Raw genomic sequence first — 26,235 nt, 5'->3', positions numbered from 1 at the left:
CGAGCCGCCCCTACCGTGAGGATGGCGGCGGATGCGGCTCCTGCCTAGGCGGGCGCCCCGCCGGCCCACTCCGCCATCAGCCCCGCGCCTGCGCGCTGCCCTCCCGCGCCTCCTCGCTGGGGCCTTCTGCAAGACCCGGCGCGCGCTCGCTGCCTGAGGGGAGCGGTTGCCCGGCGCGGCGCCTGAACGGCCGCGGGGCAATGGGAGCCGCTCCCCTCATCCAGAGCCTCTGAAAAACTCTCTCAGGCTTCTTTCGCCTCAGGGTGCTGTAGGGCGATGAGGCTCCCTCTCCGCCAGGCTGAAGCGAGCGGCTGCCAACATTCAGGCACTGCCTCGGACAGGCCCGGCTGGCCCCACGGTGCCGGGACCGCGTCACCTGTATCGCAAGATGGCGGCGGCCGCCGCGCCGGGGCTGAGGGCGCCGAGCGGGGACGGCGGCGGCTCGTCTCCGTCCTCCTCCTCCCTGTCCATGGAGCGGATTCAGTCGCTCACCGACCTGTCAGACCTGGAGGCTGCCTACAGCCGGCTGTGTGAGGAGGAGGTGTGCGGAGCCGGCGCGGCGGTGCCCCGGCGGGGAGGGCTGGCGGCGATCGGGCCCCGGTCGACGTGGCCTCCTTGGCAAGCACCGGCGCTGCCTGCGTCCCCCGCTGCTTGTGTTATGCCTCAAAAATCTAGAAAGAGTCGGGGTCAACGGCAGAAATATATCCTTATTTCTGACCTCAGCCTGCCTTCTCCGAACCCGGGTTATCTTTGTGGGTTATCGTTGTTARAAGCGATGACTTTCTATAACTGATGTTTTGATATTGCACGAATAGAAATATTGCAAGATTAGAGTGAGAACTTGGGAAGGATTTCGTTGTCATCTGAGCTCTTGGAAGCGCTAAAGCCTTGCAGGCRGCCTGTCTGTGGCTTGATGGAGTCTGTATCACTGCTGCTCGTCTAGGGAGGTCTCGAAGTCACACAAGTCTGTATTTGTCGTTTTCTTTCAGAAAGTTGTGCAAGAAGAGCTGGATGCTCTCTTGGAGCAGCAAAGCACTATAGAGAACAAGATGRTTGCACTTCATCGCATGGGGTTAGTGATCACCGTACCCTCCCCTTTTTTCTGCTGTTGTATGCTGCTCAGCATCTCGCTGCTTGCGTCATGTGTGTGAAAATTCATTCCAGTGAGGGAACTAAGTTTGTTCTTACGTCTGACATGAGAGAGTTTGAGTAAACTAATTTTTTTTTTGTGCATCAGCCTGTGATAGGGAAGAGTAGTTGGATCCTCACCCTGAACTTCCAGTTCTCAGCAGGACTAAGAGTCTAGTAAAAGCTTAGAGCGCGAGTTCACAGACTTCATCTTCCACTTCTTCATTTTGGTCCTTTGAGCACATAGGAGTGGCATAAAATGAGAGCAGCCACTACTGACGGGAGCAACTGGATCTGGGAAAAKAATATCTTACTGTTCCAGACTATTCTACTGTTAATACTTGCATCTCATATGTTCAATTTGTATATGTTTCCAGCCCTAATTTGCAGCTTATTGAGGGAGATGCCCAGCAGTTGGCAGGGATGATCACCTTCACCTGTAACTTGGCTGAGAACGTCAGCAGCAAAGTCCGTCAGCTTGACCTTGCCAAGGTAACTGGACTGAGGAGCTGGCCAATGAGTTTGGGGCTCATCAGCACTGAGACATATTCTGCCAGTTGCACCTGCTCTTGTCTTCACAGCACAACCCTCAAATAGAGGAAAGTGCTCTTTTCCTGGGTGGGCAGAGAGGCTGGAAGCTGTTTTATTCTTTGTCTGGGCATCATCTAGCGTTGTTAGGCAATGGTGTCTTGCTGGGCTCCTGGACACTGTAGGATACAAGAGTAGGTAATGCATGTGATTTTGTATACAGCAGCTGGCTCTCCAGCATTTTCTTCTCTCCTTGCAGCTCCTGGTGAAATATGATGAGTAAGTTGAAATTAGTCTTCGTTAGCCCTCTGCTACTTAGCCGTTGCAGCAGTGAGGACAGCRGAAATGGTCCTAGTCATCTGAGACTAGGGAGCAGTCCAAGCTTTCATATTCTTTTTACAGAGATAAGCTAGGAGACGTCAAGTCCTAGCATCCAGCAAACGTTCTGCTCAAATTGAAACAGAGCTTGTTTTGTTGTGTCTGTAGTCTCTGCCTGTTTGTTAAACCGGAGTATAGCTTGTGAGCTCAAGACAAGTTTTGATGGGAAAATGCTGCTGCAGTCATCAGTGTTACGACTTTTTCAGTAGTTTGGGGTTTCTGGTTACATAATATCCAGAAGTATCACTTTGATCTGTTTCTTCCCTCTTCCCCCCCCACCCCCCCGCCCCATGCTGTCTTCTCTTCATAATTCTTTTCCTCTGGTCCAGCCAGCAGAAGGAAACCTTACTGTTTACTTTTCTTGCAGAATCGACTCTATCAGGCCATTCAGAGAGCTGATGACATCCTGGACCTAAAGTTCTGCATGGACGGAGTTCAAACAGCCCTGCGAAATGAAGATTATGAACAGGCAGCAGCTCATATCCATCGCTATCTGTCTCTAGATAAATCAGTCATTGAGCTCAGTCGACAGGGCAAGGAAGGTGGGTACTGTTCATGAGGAGGAGCTGCTAAGTCACCTTTCCAGTAAGATAACTAGAAACTRCCTGATTTCCCAGGGTGGATTGCCTCAACCTGACAGAGCAAAGCAGAAGATCCAATACTAGCCAAATATATTAGTATGTTATATAGTAATGTGGAAGTGAAAGCTTTGAAGTGTTATTAGGTTTGAATTATCATTAATTGACAGGACAGTTCCTGGCACAAGGCCTCAAAAGCTTATCAGATGCTGACTAGGTGAAGGACAAAATGTACAGGCAGAGGAGGCTCTGAGAGTTGTTGCAGTGTGATACCAAGCAAAGCAGCTGTACATGAAGAAACAAGAAATTACCTGACGCCTAAAATAAATGTCTCTGGATTGGAGCTAGGGTGTAATTTGACAGGTTAAGTTGGGTTGGAGTTTTCTCGTGGTAGCCTGTTGGCACGTTTACATTCTCYGTGTGAGACTATAACATTAGATATGTGTACATCACACACAGCCCCAGCTCTCTTTTGTTACGGTCTGTAGAATAATTCCAGGCTGTCTGCTGCCCTCCTGGCCGTTAGCCTCCTGATTGTCACCTTAGGGCTGCGCAGCTTTCATCTCTCTGTTGGGAAAAAAAGTACTGGGCACAGTMCTTACGCTGTCCTGCCATCTTTCCCTTTGTTCTCTCACCTTTTGACCAGGGGGTATAATTGATGCCAACTTGAAGCTCCTGCAGGAAGCAGAGCAGCGCCTGAAGACTATTGTCACAGAGAAATTTAACATGGCTATGAAGCAGGGAGACCTGCCCCAAGTGGAACGGTTCTTCAAGATATTTCCTCTGCTAGGCTTACATGAAGAGGGGCTAAGCAAGTTCTCAGAGTACCTCTGCAAGCAGGTAACAGATTCTGTGAAGCATACTGTGACTGGTCTCTTAAGGGAAAGCAAAATCCAGTCTTTGTCCATAGGTGTTGTGGAGTGGCTCTAGCATGTTAATCTTTGAAACTAGTGCTGGCCTGTTCAGCTCTCTCTCTGCTTGTTGCACCTTGGGATGGGCTTTCTGGTGTCTRAATACAGATCCCACTGTCCAGTAATTGGTCCTTCCCTGTTTTGCTCTCTGTGCTTGCTTATAGCTCACGCAAGGGAACAATGCTCCAACTATGGCTGGAAAGAGAACAGCAGGTTTCTGCCTTCCCTTGATCCTTGAGTTTTGCACATGAGAGCAAAGGATGCTTGCTTTCAGAAAGGAAAACAGTAGCTCTTGCAATGGGAAGGCTAGCAAAAGCACATTATAGGAGGAGGAATATCTCTGAGTATTACCAGCTGACTGATCCTATTGTCTTTCAGGTGGCCAACAAAGCAGAGGAGAACCTGCTGCTGGTGATGGGGACAGACATGAGTGACCGTCGAGCTGCTGTCATCTTTGCAGACACTCTGACACTCCTCTTTGAAGGTAATCTTCTCCCTTACTTCTTTGCTGGCAGATTGAAAATAGTCTGTGATGAGATTGTCTGTCAACTTAAAAGTTTTTAGTTCAAGCTCCAGGATAGTGCAAAATGCCTCTTCCTCCTTTCAGCTATGACAAAGTCATGCTAGAGKGACAGAGACACAAGCAATGGACTTTTTCCCAGCCAGGAGAGGGCATTAGAATATGTTTTTTCTTGTTCAGCTTGTGCAGACAAAGTGGACTTGCAAAGGAGCAATTGTCCTCAGGAGGCAGGCTTTCTGCATGACAGAAAGAGCTTTCTCAGTTGAAAGGACTGACAAGTGTTTTCCTGGGAGAGTTGTAGATTTCTTAGATAACCTGTTGGATTTGAGTGGTCTCGTGAGACCTGGATCAGACACCTCTTGTTCTCTGCATCCTGAAAATAAATGACTATTCTCTAAAGGATTCTTTAGACCTGCAGTTCTCCAGGCAAACAGATTCAGTCCCTGAAGACTGAGCTGCTGTTACTGCCTCCTGACCTGGCTTTCCAAGGAGGACCATCACAACTTGAAAGCAGGCAGAGAAGGAAATGAGCATATGAATGCTCTATGGGAATGTCACTAAAGACAGTAATTGGGATCCCGTGGTGATTAATTGCCTTCTCTGTTATGTCTGTTGTAATTCCAGGCTGCAGCACTGCCAAGTCACTCCCAGCCTGGCACCCCTGCTACGACTGCAGGTCCTCAAAGTTGCTGGGGCTTTCTTGGCAGGAGTGCGGTGGGGATGTTCCTATCTCTTGGAGCAGAGAATTRGGGAGAAGAAAGCAATCTCAGAGAGATACCTATCTGGGGATGAGTTTTCTCTCCAAGGAGATTCAGCCCTCAGTAATGCCTGCTCTCTTTGGCATCTGTGTRACGTTTAAGAGCAGAGCTTGCTCTGGGCTGAATTTCCTACCGCTGCTGTTCTCTTGTAACCTGGCAGGTACTGACAGCTGAGACTAGATTTGGATGATAGTTTTGTCCCCTGCCAGGTTTAGCTGGTCATTCCAAAGCATGGCTTTCTCCTGTGAGGGCTTCATATCTTCAGGACATCTTGTGTCTTTCTGGGTGGTATGGCAGCTGACATATATCCCATGGCAAGAGCACTCTCTGAGAAGAAAGATGGCTTTTACCCCAGGAGATCTGCACTGTAGCCTAGAAGATAACTGGGGAGAGGATGGAGGGCATCATATGCAGCGATAAGGTGCCATGGAACGAGGGGTGGTGATGGTAAACCTCCAGTAAACTACTGGAGAGTGGCGGGATGGTCTGAACTATTCCTTTCGGGAATGAATGATCCTATGTTAATCCCTCTCTGAGAATTTGTACAGCTCTGTTCTGGGTCCAGACTGCATGGGGTCTCTCTCTTGAGGCTGTCTCTTGTGCCTGAGAGCAGAAGATAYTCCCCAGCATGACTGCCCCTCTCCCTGCAGGGATTGCTCGTGTTATAGAGACTCACCAACCCATTGTGGAGACTTACTATGGTCCAGGGAGGCTCTACACCCTCATCAAGCACCTGCAAGTAGAGTGTGACCGGCAGGTGGAGAAAGTGGTGGACAACTTCATCAAACAAAGGGACTATCACAGACAGGTAAGAGGGGTGTSAGGCTGTCTGACACAGCCASCTGCAGTCTCCATCCAGCTCTGCRGGTCTTCAGCTGCCAYAGAGGTGGCAAGTTTGGCCGTTGAGAGAAACCTTGCTTTACTCGGTATCTGCAGTGATGAGTAAAGGGGTCCAGCCTGTAACTATCCCTTCTGYTGCAGGGAAGGGTTCATTGTGAGCATGGTAATTAGACCCAGAGCACCTGCTCTGCAGGTCTGTAGGGCRCTTTCAGCACACCTTCTGCACCATCTTGTGCCTGCTCCTGACCATGAGATGCAGGACTGCTGTAATGTCTTATGCTCACACACTTCAGTGCCTCCATTGGAGTTCCCAGCCCGTAGCCCTTCCTAGCAGGTTGAGTCCGATCTTGGAGGAAGAGATGAATTGATGCAGTTCCTTTCTCTGGCGGTGCTTCCCACAGAGCATTCCTATTGCCCTCCCTGAGCAAGTACTTCCTTAGGCTATAGCATGAGATGGGACTGTTAACCTCACCAGCAAAGATTTTGACGACTCTCCCATTTTTGTGATTGCAGTTCCAGCAGGTTCAGAACAGCATGATGAGAAGCTCTTCTACAGAGAAGATTGAGCCGAGGTACAAAGCCCTTTCTGCTCTCTTAACTTTCCCCTCTTGATCTGTCATTAACTCTACTTAGCATTTAGATAGCTTTTCCCATCTTCCAGGGGTTTTGCAGCTACTAAAGCATAAAGCCCAATTGTTTCGTGCCCTTCACTGCCCTTGTATAAAGGCAGCTTCAGTGTCACTTTATTTTGTATRTTCATTACTTTTAAGTCTTGGCCTTGGTCATTGCTGGAGGATTGGGAATACCATGGCACACAAAGGACAGAGACTTCGTATGGCTCTACCCACCTCCTGCTACCCACCTGGTCAGAGTATGGTCCTTGGAGCCCACAAAATGGAGCAATTCCTCGGGCGAATAATTGGTGGCAAAATTGGTAGTAAATCCTTGGGTCCTGTTTATCTGTACTGCTACTGTACAAATTCTGTAAAATCAACTTCTTGCTAATAAGCTGAACTTCTTTCAGTCTCCCTCCTCCTTTTTTTATTTTGACTATTTGTGAAGTCCTAAAGTAAGGCCAGYTGAAAATGCATCCAGCCCGTCTGGCTTTCCGTGGGCTTGTAAACATGCCTTGAAAGAAAGCTTATGTTCCTAAAGCAAGATCTGCCTGTGATCCTGCAGGACCAGTTACTTCAGTGGTGATACAGAAGACTACCTACCAGCTGCTCTGAGTAGCTGTGGGTGCATCCCGGGCTTTCTGATTTTTTGCTTTTTCAACATAAAGTTTCCTTATCCCATTTGTTTGTTGTGAGGCTTWGAGCAGTATTTGTAATGTGCATTTGTGCACGCTGATGAAAAAGCTGCTGATGTGACAGTTTTTTTCTTTCCATTGTTAAATGCAAAGTCATCTYGGACTGGACCGCTGTGTTCAGCATCGTCACGTGCTTTTTTTGGTTTCACATGTCTTGAGCTGTTGAGCTCAAACAGATCCTTCATCATTTTCAGACAAACACATGCCTCTGGACACAAGAGCAYATATATGGAGGTGACAGGGACCTGGAGTTTCTAAAACTGGCCATGTAAGGCTTATAGAATAATAGCAAAATTGAGGTAGGAAGGGAGTGCTGAAGGCCTCTAGTCCAAGTTCCTGCTCAGAACAGGATTAATTTTGAAATTAATCAGATTCTTCAGACTCTTGTACTCCTTACTGCTGTGATTTTAATATAGTTGCACTTGTTCCCATGAAGGAAAAAAACGTTTCTCTGTAATGGTTTTTAGAGAACATTTTGACAAATTATGAGTTTTAGATACATCTGTGATGTTCAGATTACATAGCAAATCCCTTGGATGGGGTCTGTCCTGGAGACCATGATTATAATATGGGAAAGTAATCCCCAGGTGGATTTGCATTGCTTATTCAGGACATCTCTCTGGGATTTGTTCACTGGAGGTTTTTGTTGATGCTTCTGCAATAGAGATCCCAAGCTGTGGTACTCAATRCTGGTAGCTTGCAATCTGTTTCAAAGTGGCCAGGCAGGTGCGAGTCCTGTGCCCACATGTGGCTGGGCACAGAGCAAGGAAATGCTGTTGCTGCCAAGCAAACTAAGCCTGTGAACCTTTCTCTAAAACAGATGGTGTTTGGCCCCTGTTTGCCACAGGGTGACTGACAAGATGAACTGCTGAGCTGATCCRTTCTGGCAGCACTTATCTGCTACCCAGCATAACTTGTCTCCATTTAACTCAGCTTATGGTGGAGAGCTGTCAAGACTAGAAACAAGTCTCAGCAGAAACAAACTCCCGAGTATATCTGAAAGCAGAGCTGAGACTACATGCGTGTACCAGTGATTTTGCTGAGCTCTGCCACTCAGCAGCACAGATGGAGATGGGTGGTATTCATCTCGTAGTGAGAGAACAGAGAATGCACTACTTTACTGAGTAAAATTAGTGCCCCTCTTGTTGTAGACTTGCTATCTTAATGTCTTCTGTGTCCCTTGCAGGGAGCTTGACCCTATTTTAACGGARGTAACCTTGATGAACGCCCGCAGTGAGCTCTACCTGAGGTTTATCAAGAGACGAATAGTATCTGATTTCGAGGTGGGAGACTCTATGGCCTCYGAGGAGGTAAAGCAAGGTAACACCTTGAATACTAATGCTTGCAGGTTCTTTGCTCCTTGAAGGTGCCCAGAGAGGAGACGTATCTGAGTCAGTGTCAGAGCTGAGTGGCACAAAGGCACTGTGGGAGCACTCTGCAGAAGAGGATTTGGCCTTCCCAAGTCCATTTGCAGCACTAGGCTTCCTGACAAAGTCCTACCATAACTATCCTCTGCACTGGGGGGCTTTCCACACTCTAGGATATTGTAGTAGGGGAGGAAGCTGTTTTAAGTCATGGTTTCACAGGCCACTACAGTTCTGTTGGGGAAAAATTCCCATGACCACTATGTCAGTGCTAGCAGTGTTTCACATAAAAAAAATAAATTAAAAAAAAAGCAATATTCTGGAAGCATATAACCCTGGAGCAGGCCAGATAGAAGGGTAACTCTCTGGGAAAKGATTTGGACCAACAGTTAATATCACTGGTACAGGAAGTATTTACTGTTCAATCTTCTAGTCCCRCAGATCAAAATGCTCCTCTCTAAAAGGGGAACAAAACTAACCTTGTAGGAATATGACAGCGGAGCATAACAAACAAGGTCCTCAAAGAGGGAGAAGCCCCTTGAGTAACTGCAGGCACAGATGCTAAAGGTGGAGGCCGTGGGGAAAACAGGCTGAGGGTTTTGGCACTCCAAGGAGCTCTGGAAATTACTTCTCCTGTCACCTGCAAAAGTCAGTTAAGCTGTTTCAGGTCAGCAGATAAGATCTGTGATTCGTTCAAGTTTGGGCTTTGCATATGCATGTCCATTGGGCACCTGTTAGGCAACAAGGTGATGATGTGGAATCATTTYCTGGCACACAGTTCCTACTGATAGTTCTCCTTTGTATTCTATAGAGCATCAAAAATACCTGGACAAGCTCCTCAATAACTGCCTGCTGAGCCGCACCATGCAAGAGCTCATCGGCTACTACATCACCATGGAGGAATATTTCATGAGGGAAACTGTCAACAAGGTAGGGCTCAGGCTACTGCTTGCAAAAGCATGGGCTCTTGGGCTCTCTGCCAGGGACTGAGGCCTCCGTGTGTGCTCCACAGTCCTCTGCTGAGCACCCTGAGAGAGGGAGATGGGTATGTCACAGGTCTACAGCAGTTTGGAAGGCGTGTTGTTTCCCTTGGCCTTGTAAAGGGAAGCCCTTTCTGAACTTTGCTTCCAGATATACCCTTGAGTATGGAAAGTGGCTGGTTCTGTGCGTGGGCAGGGCTGGCGGCCAGACCCACCCCCTTGGTGCTCTGTCCTTTGCAGAACGTAACTTCTGACTCGAGTCACATACTTCCATCAGCCTYGTGCTGCTCTTCCTTGCTTCCTGTGCTAGAGGGTTGCACTGCTTCAGGAGCTGCAGAGCCAGAGCTATTTCAGGAGAGCACAAAGTAACTGCTCCAAATGTAGCTTGTGAGACAGGCTGGCTCCTTGGGCTGAAGGTCCCTCTAGCAATGGGAAGTGCAGTTCCTCCAGCTGTCACCCTGTGGGGAGAGTCGGTGCCATGCAATGCCTGCCCCAGTGGACTGGTCCCCAGACTGGCTTTTGTCATTAAGCAGTGTATTCCTGGGGTTGTTCATTGGAGTCTGGCTGAGAAGGCCACAGTAAGACAAACTGTTGCCTGGAAGGAGAAGGAGCAACGCTTGTACAAGCCCATATTTTCCTAGTTGATGTTTGCTTATTGGCTTTAGAAGAGCAACTTCTATGTGCAAGGAGTTCTCGGACCAGTCATAGAGGTRGGAGGTTCTGGAGATATTCCCACAGCTCGTATTCCCATGGGCTGCTGAAAACTAGGATGAGTGCCAGACCACATGTGGTTCAGTTCAGCTTAAGGCAACACAAGAGGCAAGCTGGCTGTGTTTCACTGTTTGGTCTCACAGTGCTGCTCTGAGAAGGGACCTTCATTTGTTGAGCTCAGAGTACTAAGACAGCTTTCCTTGCAGGCTGTTGCCATGGACAGCTATGAGAAGGGCCAGCTCACCTCCAGCATGGTAGATGATGTGTTTTATATAGTGAAGAAGTGCATTGGGCGCGCTCTATCCAGCTCCAGTATAGACTGCCTCTGTGCCATGATCAACCACTCCACCACCGAGCTGGAGTCCGACTTCAGGTAATGCAAAGACWCTGGATTCATTGTAACTTGTCTCCTTCTGAACTCAGCAGACAAATGCAGCCAGGCTTTTAGAAGAAAACTCAAAAACTGGATGGTTTATTTCTCTTCCATTTCAACCCTGCCTCCTTTAGACGCTGKCAGGAGATATTTGCCAGCCTTCCCTTGCCATTGTAAAATTCCACTTCCGTTGTCAAGTCACAGCTCAGCCAAAGTGCTGTGCTGTGTCACAGAGCRTGACTTTACTATGACTGCCTCAATCCTGGCTTGCTATGTTTGCTGTAAGCCCTGTTGTGCTTCTGCTCATCCCATAGGGAGGTTCTGTACAACAAGCTGAAGCAGGGCTTTCCAGCCACCACTTTCCAGGACTTCCAGAGAGGGGTGACCAGTGCYGTGAGCATCATGCACAGCAGCCTCCAGCAGGGCAAGTTTGATACCAAAGGCATTGAAAGCACCGACGAGGCCAAGCAGTCCTTTCTGGTGGGTTGATGGCTGTCCTAGTGTACAATGAGTTGGGATGGGARGAAAAGCAATGACTCTGGGGAGCGGGAGGAAAAGATATGTGTGACTATTGCATACTCAGAGTACCTGAAAAGCTGTTGAGGTGTGATGCATAACCTGACCTTGAACATCTGGTAGATGCTGCTGCTTTACCTCATGTTTGTAGGGCTTCCACACCACGGCTGTCTGAGTATGATCCTGTGGTTGCCTCCTAGGCTACTTTGATAATGATCTTCTCCAGGCTGGGGAAGATCCTCTGCTCTTTTGAAATGRCCATCAATCTTTTTCTTTGCAAGCTCTGCACAAAGGCTGTGGGAGTGTGTCTCATCCACATCTTCCCCTGGATAGGAAAGTTTCTCTGACCTGAGCTGAGAGCTTCTTCATCCTTGCTTATCAGATGAGAGAGCTACYATTAGACCAGGGTTCTCTGCTCCACTGAGCATGCAAGATCCTCCTGTTACTTTCTCCTAATAGCAGTGCTGCAGTTCACTGCATCCCTGAGCACGGCTGRGAGTGTTACAGGCTGTGGGAGAGCATTCAAAGGGCTGTTGCTCTTGTCTGCTAGTGTGTCCTTGCTTCTGGTAGTATGCTTGTGATGAAAGCATGCAGTGTAGAAAAGACCTCACTGGGACAGCAGCTCTGTCCAGATCTGCTGTCTCCTTTTAGCCAGCCCTGCTGCRTATTGATGCTGAGCAGACATGTGGGCAGAGACCCTGAGAACACTGGAGAGGGGCTGGCTCGTGCTGACTTGTCTCCCTCCTCGTATGTTGCTGTGAGCTGCTAGTGCTGAAGAGGCTCCTTGGGACTTTCACTGTGCCAAGAGAAAAGACACCAAAGGCACCAGCAAAGGGAGAGGCAGGGACTGAACACTCATTTCATTAAACTCTTGGTTACAGGTCTCTGGACTTCTTTAAGCAAAGTGCTTAAAATGTCCGTTCTCCCACTGGATTCCTCATTCACCTGTCAGCTTGCTGCCTTTCCCRGTCTGCACAAACCCCGGTATTATAGTGACATTTAGTTCAGCTTCAGCAAGTAAAGAACAGCCTGTTCAGTGAAGAACAGATATTCCTTCTACCYAGATGAGAGTGCTTTCCTGCTGCCTATGCTTTTCCAGACGTGTTTTGTATAACTGATCATCTCCAGCTGCTCCTGGTGTGTTTTCTTCATGACGCTGTCACAGAAATGAGCAAAATTATTGGGGGTACATCCTCTCTTCCATCAGTCCACCCAAGACTGGGGCTTGGCTGCAGCATCGTGGGCAGAATGACRAGAAGTGGACTGAACTAATTCAGACTTTGCTGCAGTTACAGGTTCAGCACACGCATGGTCAGTTACTGTGGCTCAGCTTGACATAACTCTGTAAATCTGCAGTGATTTGATCATATGGGAGCACCTCTGCCCCTTAAACATTTGCATTTCAGTCTGTAGAGTTAGCAAGGCAGAGTTGTGCTGACTTATGACTGAGACACTGAGAAATTCTGGTGAATTCTACTTTCTTTTTTTTCCCCCTGTAGGTGACCTTAAACAATGTTGAAGTCTGCAGTGAAAATATCATGACGCTAAAGAAGACCTTGGAGGTGCGGTCTGGATTCTTTCCTTTTTTTTTCCCATAGCTATAACTTATAATGTCCTCTGTGAGGRGGTCAGATAAACCTTCTGGACTTCCTCCTGCCCAGATTCCTGAGGTGTTTGACCTCATGTCTTAGGAAAGCAGTTTTGAGTTGGCTGAGCAAACTGACTAATATTTAGTAGTGTAACTTGGTCTAGATAGACATGCCAGTTTCTCCAGGTTGACCAACCTGGCACACACTAGGAGTCAAKTGATCAAAATGTGCCTCATTGAGAGGTGGTAGTTCTCTGGTGCTGGGCTGCCTGGCCCTTGGCTTTCTTTCCCACTCTCCTCTCTCCAGCTGGAGCCAGCAGCTTCTGCCTTCACAAGGGTGAGAGTTCAGTGGTTCTCCATGCCTGCAAGGATGCTGGCTGGCAGGCAGCCAGAGCTCAGCAATGCAAAGGGAAAGAAGCAACCCAGATTATTAATGGRACTTGCTCATGGATCTCTTCCCTGCAGAGTGACTGCACCAAACTGCTTAGCCAAGGTTTCGGGGGTGAACAAGCGCAGGCCAAGATTGACAGCTGCCTCTCTGACATGGCCGCAGTCTCCAACAAATTCCGTGACCTACTGCAGGTGAGTGTCATGCCAGCCTCCAATACACGGTAGCGGGAATCATTTCAACCTAAGGCCTTGGCCATGTCTAACTCCAAGAGTCCTGGGTAGGGAGACAGAAGGAAGCAAATCAGTCTGCTTTGGGGCCTGTGGACAGATCCAACCCCTTTGCACAGCCACACTACCTGGCAGCTGCTCTGGAAGCAGCTGCAGAGCCAGAAGGAATGTTGTTCTTTTTGTTTGCATTGAGCACAGAGCAGTAGCTGTTTCAGTGTTTCAAGGACGAGAAATATTAACAGCATTCCCATCTACTCCGTTCTCCCTCGTGGCCTGGCATGTTGTCGAGATGTCCAGAGCCTTGCTAGGTAACGCTGTAGAAGGGATGGTGGCAGAGGAACAGCTGCTCTTCTCTCAGGTTCCACCTCCTTTTCCCAAGTAGAAGTACTCCCCTAGTAGGGACTGAAAGCTCTTTGGCTAAAGCCACACTCTCATGTGGCACGATGGGACCTTTTCCTCTAGACTTTCACAATAGTTTCCAACAGGGAGGGGAGCAGAAAGGCCTAATACTCCTGTGGAAAGAAGCCAAGCAAAAGAGACCACTTTGAACCTGGTTTGCCATCATCTTTGTGCTTCACAGAGGGGCAAGGCCATTTTTTGCATGGCTTTCCAGTTCACTGTGATCAGATGTCTTCAAACCAGTACTGCAGGTGAACCCTCTTGTGGCTCACAGTCAATATTGAAACGAAACAGCTCATGAATAAGCAGTAAAACTCTCCAGTCTAGTGCTGGCGCAGTATTAAGACTGGCTGCAAAGTAATCAAGATGCTAGGCAACGAGTTCCCGCATTGCCTGAGTCACACACATGTTGCATTTGCCTTGGAAAAGGGCAATTGCCAGCAGGGCCTGCTCAGAAATGCCAATTTTAGTTTAAAAAATTCATCAAATGCCAGGCAGTGTTGGTACCTGAATGGTTTCACACTGGGTGAGCTTTCTTGACATCTTGCTGAGCCAAATGGAGGTGGTTGGCAGGAAAAGTTTTTAGAGAGCTCTGTGGCATTYGAGCAGATAGATAGAACAGCCTTTGCTGACAACCTGCTGCTTGGGGGAGATGGCGTGTTCTAGGGTTATGATTAATCCAGGGAACTAACTGTGGTTACAGCTTCTATCCCTTCTTTTAGCTTCTCTTACTGAGCTAAGGTGCACTGGAGGAAGGAGACATGAGTTAAGGCCATTCGCTGTGTCTTACTGGCTGGCACTAAATGGAAATGCTGGTGATTGMATCCTGTCCTGCCTTGGTGGGATGTGCACTAAACACTTCTCTYCTGCCAGGAAACCACCTGCAGCTGTGCAGGGAGYGYAAGTCCTTCAGASAGACTGCAGGRCAACACAARGGGAGCTTCYGGGCCTGTCTTTCCACCTTCTGTCRTAGTAATGTYCTTGGAGCTATCCAGCATCAGAAGAATGTGGGATCTGTGCAAGTCTGGGGGGTCGGTTTCCTCGGCTTGCGATGAGGCTGTGAGGCAGCATCAGGACAGCCTGGCTGGCTCAGTTGTGTTGGTGGACGTTAAGCATGCTCGGTTGCCCTCATGCCGTTTTCCTGTCCCCCTCCACCGCAGGAAGGTCTCAACGAGCTGAACAGCACAGCCATCAAACCCCAGGTGAAGCCCTGGATCAACCTGTTCCTCTCCGTCTCCCATAACATTGAGGAGGTAAGGCGCTGCGGTCTCTGCCGCCAGCTGTACTCCTGCACTGCCCATCCTCTGCACAGCAGTGCAATCAGCGTGACCACTGTCTCATTCCCCCTCAATTCTCTGCTGTTTCCTCAGCACAGAGAAKGAGCTAAACTCCCCAGACTTGTTTTGCATCCTAGTGTGGCAAGGGGCACATGGCTTGAAAGGAGCTTAAGARAAGGGAAAGGGGGCAGTGCTACCCCTGGAGGCACCACCCTGCCTTTCCTCAGGGCCAATTGCTGCTGTTCACAATAGGCCAAATAAACAACTCTCCCTTTTTTTTTATTTATTTTTTATTTTTTGGTATTTCAATGTCAGGAAGAGTTCAGCGACTACGAAGCTAATGATCCCTGGGTCCAGCAGTTCATCCTCAATCTGGAACAGCAGATGACAGAGTTCAAGGTGAGGGGAAATGGACACAGCAGCTTGCTGGGCTTCAGCCAGATCTCCACACAGCATCTCCCAACTCTTACCCCCTGCTCAGGGGAATGATAGACAGTGATGTCCTCTTAATTCCTCACAGGCCTCCTGGMGACTGATGGCTTTGGCCAGCACTGTTTCCTCACTGAGCATGGAAGTGATAGGTCTTTATTTGAAAGCTCTAATAGGCATGGGTTTGGGGGCCCTCTGCTCAGTTTTTAGCCTGACAAGAATGACAGAGGTTTCTGCTTCCAGGCTGGACTGTCTCCAGTGATTTATGATACCCTCACTGGTCTTATGACCAGTCTCATAGCCATCGAATTGGAGAAAGTGCTTCTCAAATCCACCTTCAGCAGGGTAAGCAAAATATTGTCCCCTCCCCTGTAGTCTGGCTGGTCTGCAAACCTTCCACCCTGAAACCCTCCATTACCTGCCCAAGGATGGGGCAGGGCCGGGGCAAATACTGCCCTGAGAGAAGCTCTACCGCAGCTGGAAGCCAGCTCGAGGTGGCATTAGTGTATACAGGAAGAAGGTACATTTAATGATAGGGCTGGGAAGAGGGGCTAGCTCCTAAGGGGGGAGGGGGGGGTGCAAAGATGATTGATAAGCTATATTATTATATGCAAGAGCAACAGCAGGAGGTCTGTTCAGAGACCTTCCACCACCACTGTAATATCTRTTTCTGTGCCTGGTTTGGCACAGCCCTAGGCCTGCTCGGAGAATCAACAGAGCTCCCTTGGTCCTTACAGCTTGGCGGTCTGCAGTTTGACAAGGAGCTGAGATCTCTCATAGCCTATCTCACCACAGTCACTACTTGGACTATCCGCGACAAGTTTGCTCGTCTTTCCCAAATGGCCACTATCCTTAATCTGGAAAGGGTGAGCTGCACTTTGTCTGCTTTTATTAGGGGGACTGCAGGAGCCCCAGCCAAACTGCACGTGGATTTACTGGGCTTGTCCAAATTTTGTCACGCCTACCCGGGGGAGGGCAGCTAGGAAATTTGCCCCATGCCTGATGGTTGTTTAYTCGCAGGAGTTAGTGGCAGGAAATACTGCCCAGCCATCATCCTCCCACAGGATCCTCCCTGGCACATCCACAACTTTAGGCAGGGTTTGAACTTATGTGTGAAGGCGGCTTTGGCCAAATTGTTTCCTGCAGCTCTCCTCTTCCTTCAGGTGACGGAGATCTTGGATTACTGGGGCCCAAACTCAGGCCCGCTCACGTGGCGCCTTACTCCTGCAGAGGTCCGGCAGGTGCTGGCTCTCCGMATTGACTTCCGAAGCGAGGACATCAAGCGGCTGCGCCTCTAGTTGGCACGTGAGCACCACTCTGGACATAACGGCATGAACACGCTACTACCATGGAGCCGGTCCGCCTCCTGCCCTGGGGCTAGCCAGTGCTAACATGATGCAGTCACCAGGTGATGCCTGCAATCCTGTTCACATTTCTCAGCGCAAAGGGCATTTCTTGCTCTGGGAAGAAGAGCCTTGAACCTTGTATGGGACCAGACATAAGGCAGCAAAGAAATCTCTCATGTTGAGAGTAGTCTGACACTAATTCTGAAAACACGTGCTAGTCTGCAGGACGAGCTGGTGCTAGCTTGTGACTTCCTTTTATTCTACTTTCCTCTGGGTGGCCACAGAGGGTCTAGGAACTTTTGGAGCTGTCGTAATACGGTTCAAGTATGGGTCTGTCCACACCCCCCCAGCTTGTGCTGCCCTTACACGTTTATAGGGAAGCTGYGAAAGTGCCACTAGTTTCTGGGTTAGCTACTGCAGTCTTACAAATCCCAAGTTGTTCCTCTCTCCCTGGTGGTGGGAGCTGTTCTGTAGAAGAGGCAGACTGCTGAGAGAAAAGAATGATTTGCTTTGTGTTGGGGGGGGGTGCAGTGCTGAGGGAATCAGGGGAAATCACTAGAAAGTCTCTACAAAAAGCTGGATTGTGTCCCAGCTGGGTCTGTGGCCTGTACAGCTACTCCATAAATAAATCTTGCCTACTTGAGCAGTAATCTTGGTGGTATGTGTGTATGTGTGCCTGGAGGCAGCTAGAGAGAAGACAGACAAGCCCATCACCATCTTTTCTACCCTATGTCATGGCATCAGGAGGTTCTGTCTGCCAGCTGGCATTGGCACAGCAGGGTTACAAACACCCYTAAGGTAGTACGTGGTAGTAGCACTGCCAGCCCAATGCTCCACCACCGCTGGCAGACGCATTCCCAGGCTATCACCCATCAGCAGAGGCTGTAGAGGGAGATGATGGGCACCCACCTGTGATCTCTGCCTTACCCTCTGCCGGGAGGGCTGAGCTTTGCCCCAGCATTTCCAGGCCTTTGCTGTCCTGTGGGGAAGGAGTGGTGGTAAACAGAGTACTGCTAAGGACAGACAGAAGTAAACATGCTGGGAACATGCAATCTTTTACTCAAAGAAACAGTGGCAGGAATCAGTAACCCACTGCAGAAATAATCTCGTGGTACCTTCTCTTCGATGAGCACAGAGTTGGGGGGGACGTGATTCCACATCGAGGGTGGACCTTGATGCACCCTTGATGGCAGTGCAGACCACTGCTGCTGGAAGATCAGGAAGGCCCAGCAGTATTGATAACCTTGGCCCTGCTATAGGGAATGTTACTAGTGCTATTCTTCCTCCCTTTGGAGGAGGAAGGTCCTGGGATCAGCCTGGAGTTCAGCTACGCTCCTAGCAGTCAGTCTGTCCAGCAAGTCTGTCCTTGCGGGAAGGTTTGCCTGCTCAGCTCATCACAGTTCCTCCWGCCTCAGTGTCTGTTGGGGCAGGTATCAGCACAAGAAGGTCACGTCAAGACCTAAGGCACTCGCTGGAGCCAGCTGAAGGAGCTGGCATGTGGCTGCTGTTGAGGAGAGCAGCTGTGACAGCACCCTGCGATGAGGGCTGGCAGCTCTGGCCAATTTGTACTTCAGGTCCAGCCGCTGTTCCCAAGAGGGATACCCTGGGCTCTGCTGGGCTGCTGTCAGGACCTGGCCAAGGCTTGGCCTTGGTGTACAGCAATGAATCAAAGGGCTTCTGGCTCTCTGTCCCGCAGTCAGCAAGCCAGCGTACAAACCAGAACCAGTCCCGGCTGCAGGCGCAGGGAGCCGAGACTCCAGCCTGGGAATTTCCCCCGCTTCAGAGGGGCAGCTTGCTGCTCCCCCACGCCCCACGTATCCACCAGGAACTGTCCARGGCCGAAGGCCTTCACATGGCTCCGTCCTCTCCGGGATAAGCACTACCTTCAGGATCACTTCCCTCTACCTCCACAGAGAAACCGCCGGCGTCCACTTCGATGCTGTGGATGCTGAAGTTGTCCAGTCCCTGGAACAGAGTTAAAGGTTGGGGCAGGAGTCAGCAAGGGAGCCTCACGTGGCTGTTCAGGATGGCTCATGCCTGCAAGGCCCTAGGGAGGGCCAATCCCGCCCCATCTGCAGCGGGTGGGGGCACACGCCTCACCTCCGTTTTTGCTAGAATTTGGTGCAAGGCTTCCTTCTGCCGCGGAGCTTTGGTTAAGACGTACAGGAAGCCGCCGCCRCCGGCCCCAGCCAAACACTGCCCGTAGACGTAAGGCCGGAGAGCGTCCATCAGGCGTCCGACGGCCAGCGGCTCGCACCCGGGGGCCATGCATTTCTTCTGCTGCCAGTAGCGGTTCAGACACTCGCCRATGAGCGGCAGATTACCTGGAGGAGAGAGGAGATGATTGCAAACAAGTCAAAACAGARGAGATTTGTCTCCATTTCTCTCCCAGGGAGCAGAGGCCTGAGCACGCCTCTCCCGCTCACTCCGAGCTAAATTATGCCTTCTCATCAACCCAATTCCTCCCAGCTCTGCTAGCCAAGCGTGCAAACACAGCACTATTGCACTGCTGCTTATTTTTTAATCCTCCACAGGGGGAGGATTCGGTTGCTTTCATGTTYCAGCATTCGCCCCACAGCACCCCAGCAGCCGGAGGCCAAATGAGTCCGCTTCAAAAGCGAGGCACAACCCCCAGCGCCATCACAGGCGACTCAGAAAATCAACCAGACTTGGCCTGTCCTTTGGTGCCTCTCCTAACCCTCCTACCCCCCCCCCAAACAGCCACCTCTCAGCTCCAGCCYGAATTTCAGAGCATTGCCCATAAAACGCCAGTGAGCCCAGCGGGTCCTTGGAGGAGGGCAGGGAGAGCGGCTGCAAGAGCTGCTGGCGCTGCCCCCGCGCCCCTGCGCCTCTGCCAGCCGCGGTCTGCGCAGGTTCTCCCCCTGGGCTTTTGCGCTTCTCTGCTCATTAATAAGGATCTGCCAGGTTTTCCCCAGCGCTGCTGAGGGCAGCGGAGCGGAGCCGGTGTCCCAGGGAGCCAACGGCGGGCAGGGAATTGCCTGGCTGCCGCTGCAAGGCCCAGAGGGCAACGCGGGAGCCTCCGAGCTGCCTGGCCCCCCAGCAGCCACGCTCCTAGGACGTGGCGTCACCCCGCTAGCAGGGAGCGGGCAAGCGGTCGGCCAGTGCGAAGGGCCGGCTTGGCCCGGGGCAGGGGGGCTCATACCTCGCCGCAAGGCCTGGGCGCACTCCTCGGCGGTGCTCACCAGCGCGTCGGCGTTCTGCACGGCGCCGGGCAGCCTGGCGTACCAGTTCCTCACCACGTCCTGCAAACCAGCAGAGCGGGGACGTCGCCGGGGGTGGCCGGCAGCTGGCTGCGGAGCACGGCGGGCGCCTGCCTCTGCTGGCCCGCTCCTGGCCGTGCCTTCGGCGCCAGCTCCCACCGCAGAGCAGCTCGCAGAGGGCAGAGCACGACACCTCGTCTCCGAGACCCCAGACGGAGGCAGGACTTCGCGAAGGGGCTACCGACGGGCACCGACGCGAAGCCACGTATCCCGTCGGGGAGCAGAGGCCAGAGCCCGAACTGCCCGAGGGCCCCACGCRTTACCTGGAGCAGGTTGCGGGCCAGGCGAGTCTTTCCCGTGTACACCAGCAGCAAGTGATCGCTGAGGGTCYGGGCAAAGCCTTCGGGCACCGGGATCTCCTCCACCTCCACTCTGAGCGGGAGCTGGGCTTTCGACCTCCCAATTTTGATGCCCGGCACGAGCCCGCCCACCTGGTCCTGCCAACCGCCTCCTGCAAGGCGGAGGGTCCTCAGCCACGGCTAGACCAGCCCCAGGTGGGCCATATCCTGCCCCACAGGGAAGCTTCCTCCCGGACACTACCTGTTGTGAGCCTCTGCTCCAGGTGTAGCACGGCATGGATGAGGGACTCGGTGCTGGCAGCCTTCCCCGCCGCCCGGTAGAGCGATGCCATCACGGCTCCGGCCAGGATGCTGCTGGTGCCTGCAGGGAGCACAGCAGGGTCAGGGCAGCGAAGGGTAGCGAGGAGCAGTGCTCGCATCGTGCGTCCCCGCGCCGCCCTCCTCGGACCGCGCGGTGGCTCACGGCGATGCGGCACAGAGGCTCGCGCTGCCCAGCAGCGGCCGCGTGCCGGGCTGCGAGAGCCGGCGCCGAGCTCCCAGCCACGTGGCAGCGAGCGGGAAGCTCCGAGTCTTGGGGCTCAAACCCGGAGGGATGCCCTGGCGAGGCAGGGCTGGGTTTGCACCCCGCCACCTCTCCCCCAGCAGACATACCCAGGCCCGAGCCATGGGGCAGCTTGGACCAGGTGTGCACCTCGAAGCCGCCACCGAAGCTATCCAGCAGCTGGGCTCGTAAGGGTTTCTGCGAGGGGAACTGCACGATCTGGGTGCATATGAAGGCAGCTTTCAGCAAGGCTCCTGGGAAAAAAAATGGGAAGGAGAAAGCAAAGCTGGTGCCTTCTGCGCTGTCTGCTCCCCAAGGGCCACGAAAGGAGATGTAGGAACAGAGCAGGTTGCTCCCAAGGTGCCACAGCAGGTCTGAACCCCAACACCACATCCGTCGTGTTGCAGGACTGCTTGGGCACTTGGGCGTCTGCGCCCTGGACGGAGAGAGGGATGCGGAGCCGGTCCCTGTGGCTGGTCAGCATCTCACCTGGCGCGTGCGGCTGGCAGTAATCCTGCAAGTGCTCCAGCTCGCGRCACACCAGCTCCACGGCCACCTCGCCCCGCGGCGTCCCGCTGATGCTGGCGAGGCGCAGCTCTGGCTCGCAGATGCGCCGGACCCGGGCRCCGATCGGCCGCTGCCCGTCCACCAGCACGGCGGCGTCCACCACGGCACCCCCGTGCTCGTAGGTGATGGGAGGCGTGTCGCTCCAGCCGCCTGCCGAGGCGCCTTGTCAGCCCTCGGCAGCAGCCGCGGGGCTTGTCCCCACCGCGCTTCCCAGCATCGCGTGCCGCCTCGGCCCTCTCCGCCGCCGAGGTGGAGATGCCTCGAAGCAGAAAGCTAGGATTGCACACCCAGCCTTGCCATCCCCTCCGTCCCACCGGCTCCGAGCCCACCTCCCTGCCCATGTCAGCTGAAGCCGCAGCGGCTGGAAGAGCATCCCCCAGCCCCGGGGAAAGGYGCTCACCGGAGAGGTCCAGGCGGGCCGGACACGTCACCCGCACCCAGCGCCCCAACGGCGGCAGCTCCGCCTGCCGCACAGTGACAAACTGGCACGAGGACATCACAGCCTGGCGGATGAGGATCTGCCCAGCCCCCTCGTAATGCCGAGCTGCTCTCACCAGCAGGGCTGGCCTGGGAAAGGAGGGGTGCTGAGCCCARGGCCAGGCCCTGCCACTGCCTCCCCGAGCACGGCGATGCCAGGGAAAGGGCCAGAAGGCAGAGGACCAGGTCGGGCAGCAGCCACAGCTCCGGCCTCTCCACTCGCCTGCCCCAGTCTCACCTGCTCATCCACTTCTTCCGCTCTGCGGCCAGCTCCCGGACGCCCCCGGYGATGTCCCCGCTCTCCAGGCGCCCAAAGGCGCAGGCCCACTCCTTGTTGGCAGCCGGCCCGCTCCGCAAGCCCCCTTCCCCTTGCGCCATGCAGCCCAGCACGTCGGCGATGCACGCGAGCGCCCGGGCCGCGATGCCCGCGTCGTCGGTCGTGGAGGCAACTGCGAAGCAAAGGGAGACGGCAAGGCGGAAGCCAGGCTGCAGGTCGACTCCGAACCAGCCCACAGGGCCCAAACTTCTGCAACGAGCCCGGCTCCAGCCCCCAGAGCCAAGGAGAGGACTCGGCCTCAGCCGGTTGGACACACTGGGGTGCATCACCACGGGCACGTTCCYGCAAAGGGGCTGCTAGATTTTGGGGGAGTTTATAGAAGATGGGGTGCAACAATCAGCCTCGACCCCTGGAGACGCGAGATGCGGCTGAGCGAGCCCAGGAGGAGCAGCCCTGCGAAGGGACGGCAAAACCCAAGCATCTCCCCCGACGCTCACCCTCGTCCAGCGTGCCCAGCACGGCCTCGTGGTAGCCCTCGTGCACGGCGCTGCGGGTGAGCGGCAGGAGGCTGCCGTCCTCGCGCCCCAGCAGCACCCGCCGCACCTTGCGCTGGCCCTGCTGGAAGAAGAGGGCCCGGCGGGCGCGCAGCTCGGCCGCCTTGTCCAGGCAGGGCAGCAGCTCCTCCCAGGACATGCGCCAGGCGGCCCGCCAGCGCTGCAGCCGCCCGCTCGCCGCCGCCGCCGGGGCCAGCAGCCACAGCACGTCCTCCAGCCCCAGCGCCTCCGAGGYGTGCAGCACGGGGAAGAGGCGGGCGCTGAGCAGGCAGCGGCTCCCCCGCGGCGTCTCGGCGCCCCACACGTCCCCTTCCCTGCCCAAGGGAGAGGCCGTCAGCACCGCGACGCCGGGCCGTGGCGAAGCGACGCCGCAGGCGTTGGGGCGGCTCTCCCAGCTCCTGCCGCCCCTCGAGCCCGGAGATGCCGTTGGCACCCCAGGGTGCCAGCAGCCCCGACGGGGCGGGGGGACCCCCGCCCTCCAAGGTCACGTGCGGCGCCTACCGTATGCCCGTCCGTTGGAAAAACTCGCTCCACGGCGCGTTCAGGTAKGTGGCCTCTTCGGCAGGGCTCTGAGGGGAGACGGAGAGCACGGGCAGGACGCGGCGGCGGGGGGAGAGGGCCGGCCGCGAGGCGCGCGGGGAGCCCCGCGGCGGCCCCCCGTACCTGCCAGTCGTCGAGGCGGCCGGTCAGCGTGAAGACGCGGCAGGGCAGGTCCCGCAGCCGCACGCGGTGGCCCTGCAGGACGACGTCGCGCAGCGGGCAGCTCCGCAGGGCCGCCGAGGAGGCCGCGGCGAGGCCCGAGAGGAGGCAGCCGGGGCCGATCTCCAGGGGACCCTGCGTGCGTGCACGGCGGCGGCAGGGCCCTGAGGACGGCGAGAGCCGCCGGCGTGCCYCGCCGCCAGCCAGCGGGCACCCGGGAAGAGGCCGGGCACCGCGAAGCACGCGGGCGCAGCTCCCCCGCCCCAGCCAGGCCCACCTGGACCTGGCGGAGGCCCAAGCGAACGCCCCGAGGGCTGGCGGGCCCCTCGGCCACGGACCTGGAGATGGCAGTGCTGCACGACGCTGCCGGGCGCCAGCCGCACGGCGCCTTCCAGCAGGCAGTTGGTGACCGACGAGCCGACCTCRAGGAGCCGGGGCTGCTGCAGGGAGCGCAGAGGCCGCGTGGGCTCGCGCGCCCACGGGCCGCGACCGCCGAGCTCCCGCCGGCCGGGGCTCCGCTCGGCGCGGGCGGAGCGGAGCCCGGAGACGGGACGCTGGCGGGGGGCATCGAGCCACGCGGCAAGCGAGGCTGGGGCCGGGAAGACCTACGTCCACGTGGGAATGGGCRACTTGGCGGAAGCGGAGGCGGCCGGCGGAGCCGGGCGGCACCGTCAGGCTGCGGATGTGGTCGCTCGCGGCCGCGCTCAGGTAGTCGTAGGATCCRCCGGGAACGCAGGCTGCGGAGGGGACCGTCCCCAGGCTCGCGGGCGCCCCGTCCTGCAGCCGGAGCCGGGCCGAAACAAGGGCGAGAGGGCACCCGCGGACACGCTGCTGGGCAGGAGGGACCCGACCCAGCACCCGGCCCCCAAAGCACCCCGTGTCCTCCCCCCCSGCCCGGCGCACGGCTCCGAGCACCCAGCGCAGGGCAGAGGCGCCGGGGCGGGCGGCCCCCGGCGCGCCGCCGCTCACCCATGCTGAGAGGGAAGGGGCGCAGGGCCGTCCAGAGCACGGAGCGGGCGCTCCTGGCGCCGGCGTCGCCGCCGCCCGTCACGAAGTCCTCCTGCGTCACCCCGCTCGCCATGCACAGCACGACGTCGAAGAAGAGGGACAGCTGCGGAGCAAAGGGACCCGTGGCACTGCGCCCCGACCCCTCCCCGCCCCRGCCCCGCTTCCGCCACCGCGGCGGCGGCGGGGGAACGAGCCCTTGGGGGCCGCCACGGGGCGCCGCGAGGGGTCCCGGGCCCTCCGGGAGGGGTGTCACCTGGACGGGCGGCGCTCCCGAGTCCAGGCCCAGGTAGGTGCAGGCGTCCAGAGGAGGGATGACGTGCGTGGCCAGGAGCTGCTCGGCGGCGTCGGAGGAGAAGAAAACCACGCCGCACACCTGCACGGGCACAGCGGGGCTGGGGCCCTCGCCGGCGGGCGGCCACGAGGGGTCCCGGCGCCCCGAGCCCGCCGGCCGCGCCGTACCAGGGGCACGGTCCCGTCAGGGCCCGCGCACTGCTGCAGCTGAGCCTCCGTGCCTCTGTAGATGATGTTGCTCACCGTCCCCTGGAGCGAGACGGGCCCAACGGGGCCGTTTGGGGCGTCCGGAGCCACCACCACCACCCCGCCCCGGACCGTGCCCAGGGGTGCCGCGCTGCGGACGTCCCGGGGAAAAGGGGCTGCCGCGGACCTGCCCGTCGGCGACGTAGACCCCGTGGCTCTTGGCGTACGCCTGGCTGCCGGGCACCGCGATCACTCGGACGCCCCGGAAGCCGTCCCAGGCGATCCCTGGGGAGCGGAGCAGGGCGGGCGGCACACGGACGGTGAGCGCGACGAGAGCCGAATCGGGGCCGGCTCCCGCCGCCAGGTGCCCTCGGCCCAGGCRAGGCCGGCGCCCGCTCACCTGGCGCCGCGGGCACGGTGAGGAGCATGTCCGTGCTGCAGACCCACACGCCTGGCGGGGAGCCCACGCAGAGCTGCCGAGACAGAGGCCCCGGCGCTCAGGGCGGGCTGCCGGCACCCTTCCCTCGCCGGCAGCGAGCCCGCCGCCCCGCTCCCGCCCGGCCCCACCGACCCGGCGCGTCATGGTCCCCAGCAGGCTGTCCAGGTTGCAGGTCAGAGCTTCGGCCGGCGCGTCGGGCTCCTCCACGGGCAAGCAGGTGAAGGCTCGGCCGCAGTCGTCGAAGGAGAAGTCACGGCCCTGGCGGCACACGGATCCCCGAGGGGGCGGTTGGGAGGGTCAGAGTGAGCCGGCTCCGGCCCCCTGCAGGACGCGGGGCTGCTCGGGGCAGAGGACCCCGAGCCGGCAGGCGCCGGAGCCCCCGCTCCGCTCCTGGAGGGCTGGATACGGCCCGAGGCTCCCGCCGAATGCTGCCCCAAGGCGAAACCCCAGCAGGGAGCCGCCGGCCCCGTGTGCAGGGAGCGAGCGCGGCCCGCCGCTCTCACCACGTGCAGGATGAGGACGCGGGCTTCCTTCAGCACGTCGGAGGTCACCACCTGCGCGGGCGGAACGGCGCGGCTCAGCGGCACCGGCAGAGCCGGGCGCGCGGGCGCAGCGCCGGGCACGCCGGCGGGTCGCGGCGCCCGCTCACCGTGCGGCCCGCCCGGGCGCTCAGGTGCTCGGCCGCCACCAGCAAGGCGTTGAGCGTGGCTCCGCCGCTGCCCGCGCGGCCCGACGGGTCCTCCACGACCAGGAGGACGGGCCGCCGGCCCAGGGCACCCCTGCGCCACCGCGTCTCCAGCTCTGCGGAAGAGAGGCCGGGGCCGCTGAGCCGCGTCGTGCCGTGCTGTGCCGCGCCGTGCCGGGGCGCGCGGCCCCTCGCCGGCACACGGGCACATGCCGGCCCCGCCACCTGCCTTGCTGGAAGGCTGAGACGCAGTCCCGGCGCTGGCAGGTCAGGACGACGACGGTCCACTCGACGGCCCCGGGCGCCATGCCCGCGCGCCGCCCCGGCGCCACGTCGCGGGGGCACCGCGCCGAGCCGGACACGCAGCGGCCGCAGCACCG

At 56.0% G+C, this 26,235-nt stretch overlaps 3 protein-coding genes across 5 annotated transcripts in view; 1 reads left to right on the top strand and 2 right to left on the bottom strand.

Annotated features, from left to right (window-relative positions):
* Positions 1–138, bottom strand: part of SF3B3 (splicing factor 3b subunit 3) — a 30,784-nt gene extending 30,646 nt beyond the window's left edge. The window contains exon 1 of the mRNA XM_085313836.1: positions 15–138. The gene's annotated coding sequence lies outside the window, so the exon portion shown is untranslated. The remainder of the gene's footprint in view (positions 1–14) is intronic.
* A 210-nt stretch (positions 139–348) lies between these two features.
* COG4 (component of oligomeric golgi complex 4) lies at positions 349–17,201 on the top strand. Of its 3 annotated transcripts, XM_085313834.1 has the most exons (19): positions 349–541; positions 990–1,072; positions 1,506–1,620; positions 2,402–2,576; positions 3,259–3,452; positions 3,902–4,007; positions 5,452–5,609; positions 6,155–6,213; positions 8,137–8,270; positions 9,126–9,244; positions 10,212–10,378; positions 10,693–10,858; positions 12,394–12,456; positions 12,948–13,064; positions 14,660–14,752; positions 15,092–15,175; positions 15,449–15,550; positions 15,943–16,071; positions 16,369–17,201. In XM_085313834.1, the coding sequence occupies exons 1-19, from the start codon at positions 389–391 to the stop codon at positions 16,501–16,503; spliced, it is 2,352 nt and encodes a 783-aa protein (XP_085169960.1). In that variant the 5' UTR covers positions 349–388; the 3' UTR covers positions 16,504–17,201. The 3 variants fall into 3 exon arrangements, with proteins under 3 accessions (XP_085169960.1, XP_085169957.1, XP_085169958.1); XM_085313831.1 differs by lacking the exon at positions 15,449–15,550 and having other exon boundaries at positions 366–541; XM_085313832.1 differs by lacking the exon at positions 16,369–17,201 and having other exon boundaries at positions 366–541; positions 15,896–16,012.
* A 389-nt stretch (positions 17,202–17,590) lies between these two features.
* On the bottom strand, positions 17,591–26,211 carry FCSK (fucose kinase). Its single transcript, XM_085313835.1, has 23 exons — positions 26,085–26,211; positions 25,820–25,971; positions 25,674–25,724; positions 25,303–25,428; positions 25,132–25,204; positions 24,919–25,016; positions 24,714–24,794; positions 24,508–24,627; positions 24,216–24,357; positions 23,856–23,983; positions 23,585–23,686; positions 23,211–23,381; positions 23,049–23,116; positions 22,491–22,861; positions 21,955–22,165; positions 21,640–21,806; positions 21,162–21,389; positions 20,783–20,926; positions 20,373–20,492; positions 20,096–20,283; positions 19,715–19,814; positions 18,652–18,875; positions 17,591–18,516 (listed from the first exon to the last, which is right to left on the bottom strand). The coding sequence occupies exons 1-23, from the start codon at positions 26,161–26,163 to the stop codon at positions 18,400–18,402; spliced, it is 3,261 nt and encodes a 1,086-aa protein (XP_085169961.1). The 5' UTR covers positions 26,164–26,211; the 3' UTR covers positions 17,591–18,399.
* Positions 26,212–26,235: the final 24 nt, after the last annotated feature.

Source organism: Rhea americana, unplaced genomic scaffold (assembly GCF_003343005.1).
Source record: "Rhea americana isolate MKP2758 unplaced genomic scaffold, rheAme1 scaffold_397, whole genome shotgun sequence".
NCBI lineage: Eukaryota > Metazoa > Chordata > Aves > Rheiformes > Rheidae > Rhea > Rhea americana.
Note: the sequence above shows the minus strand (reverse complement) of the source record. Positions and strands in the feature narration are given on the sequence as shown.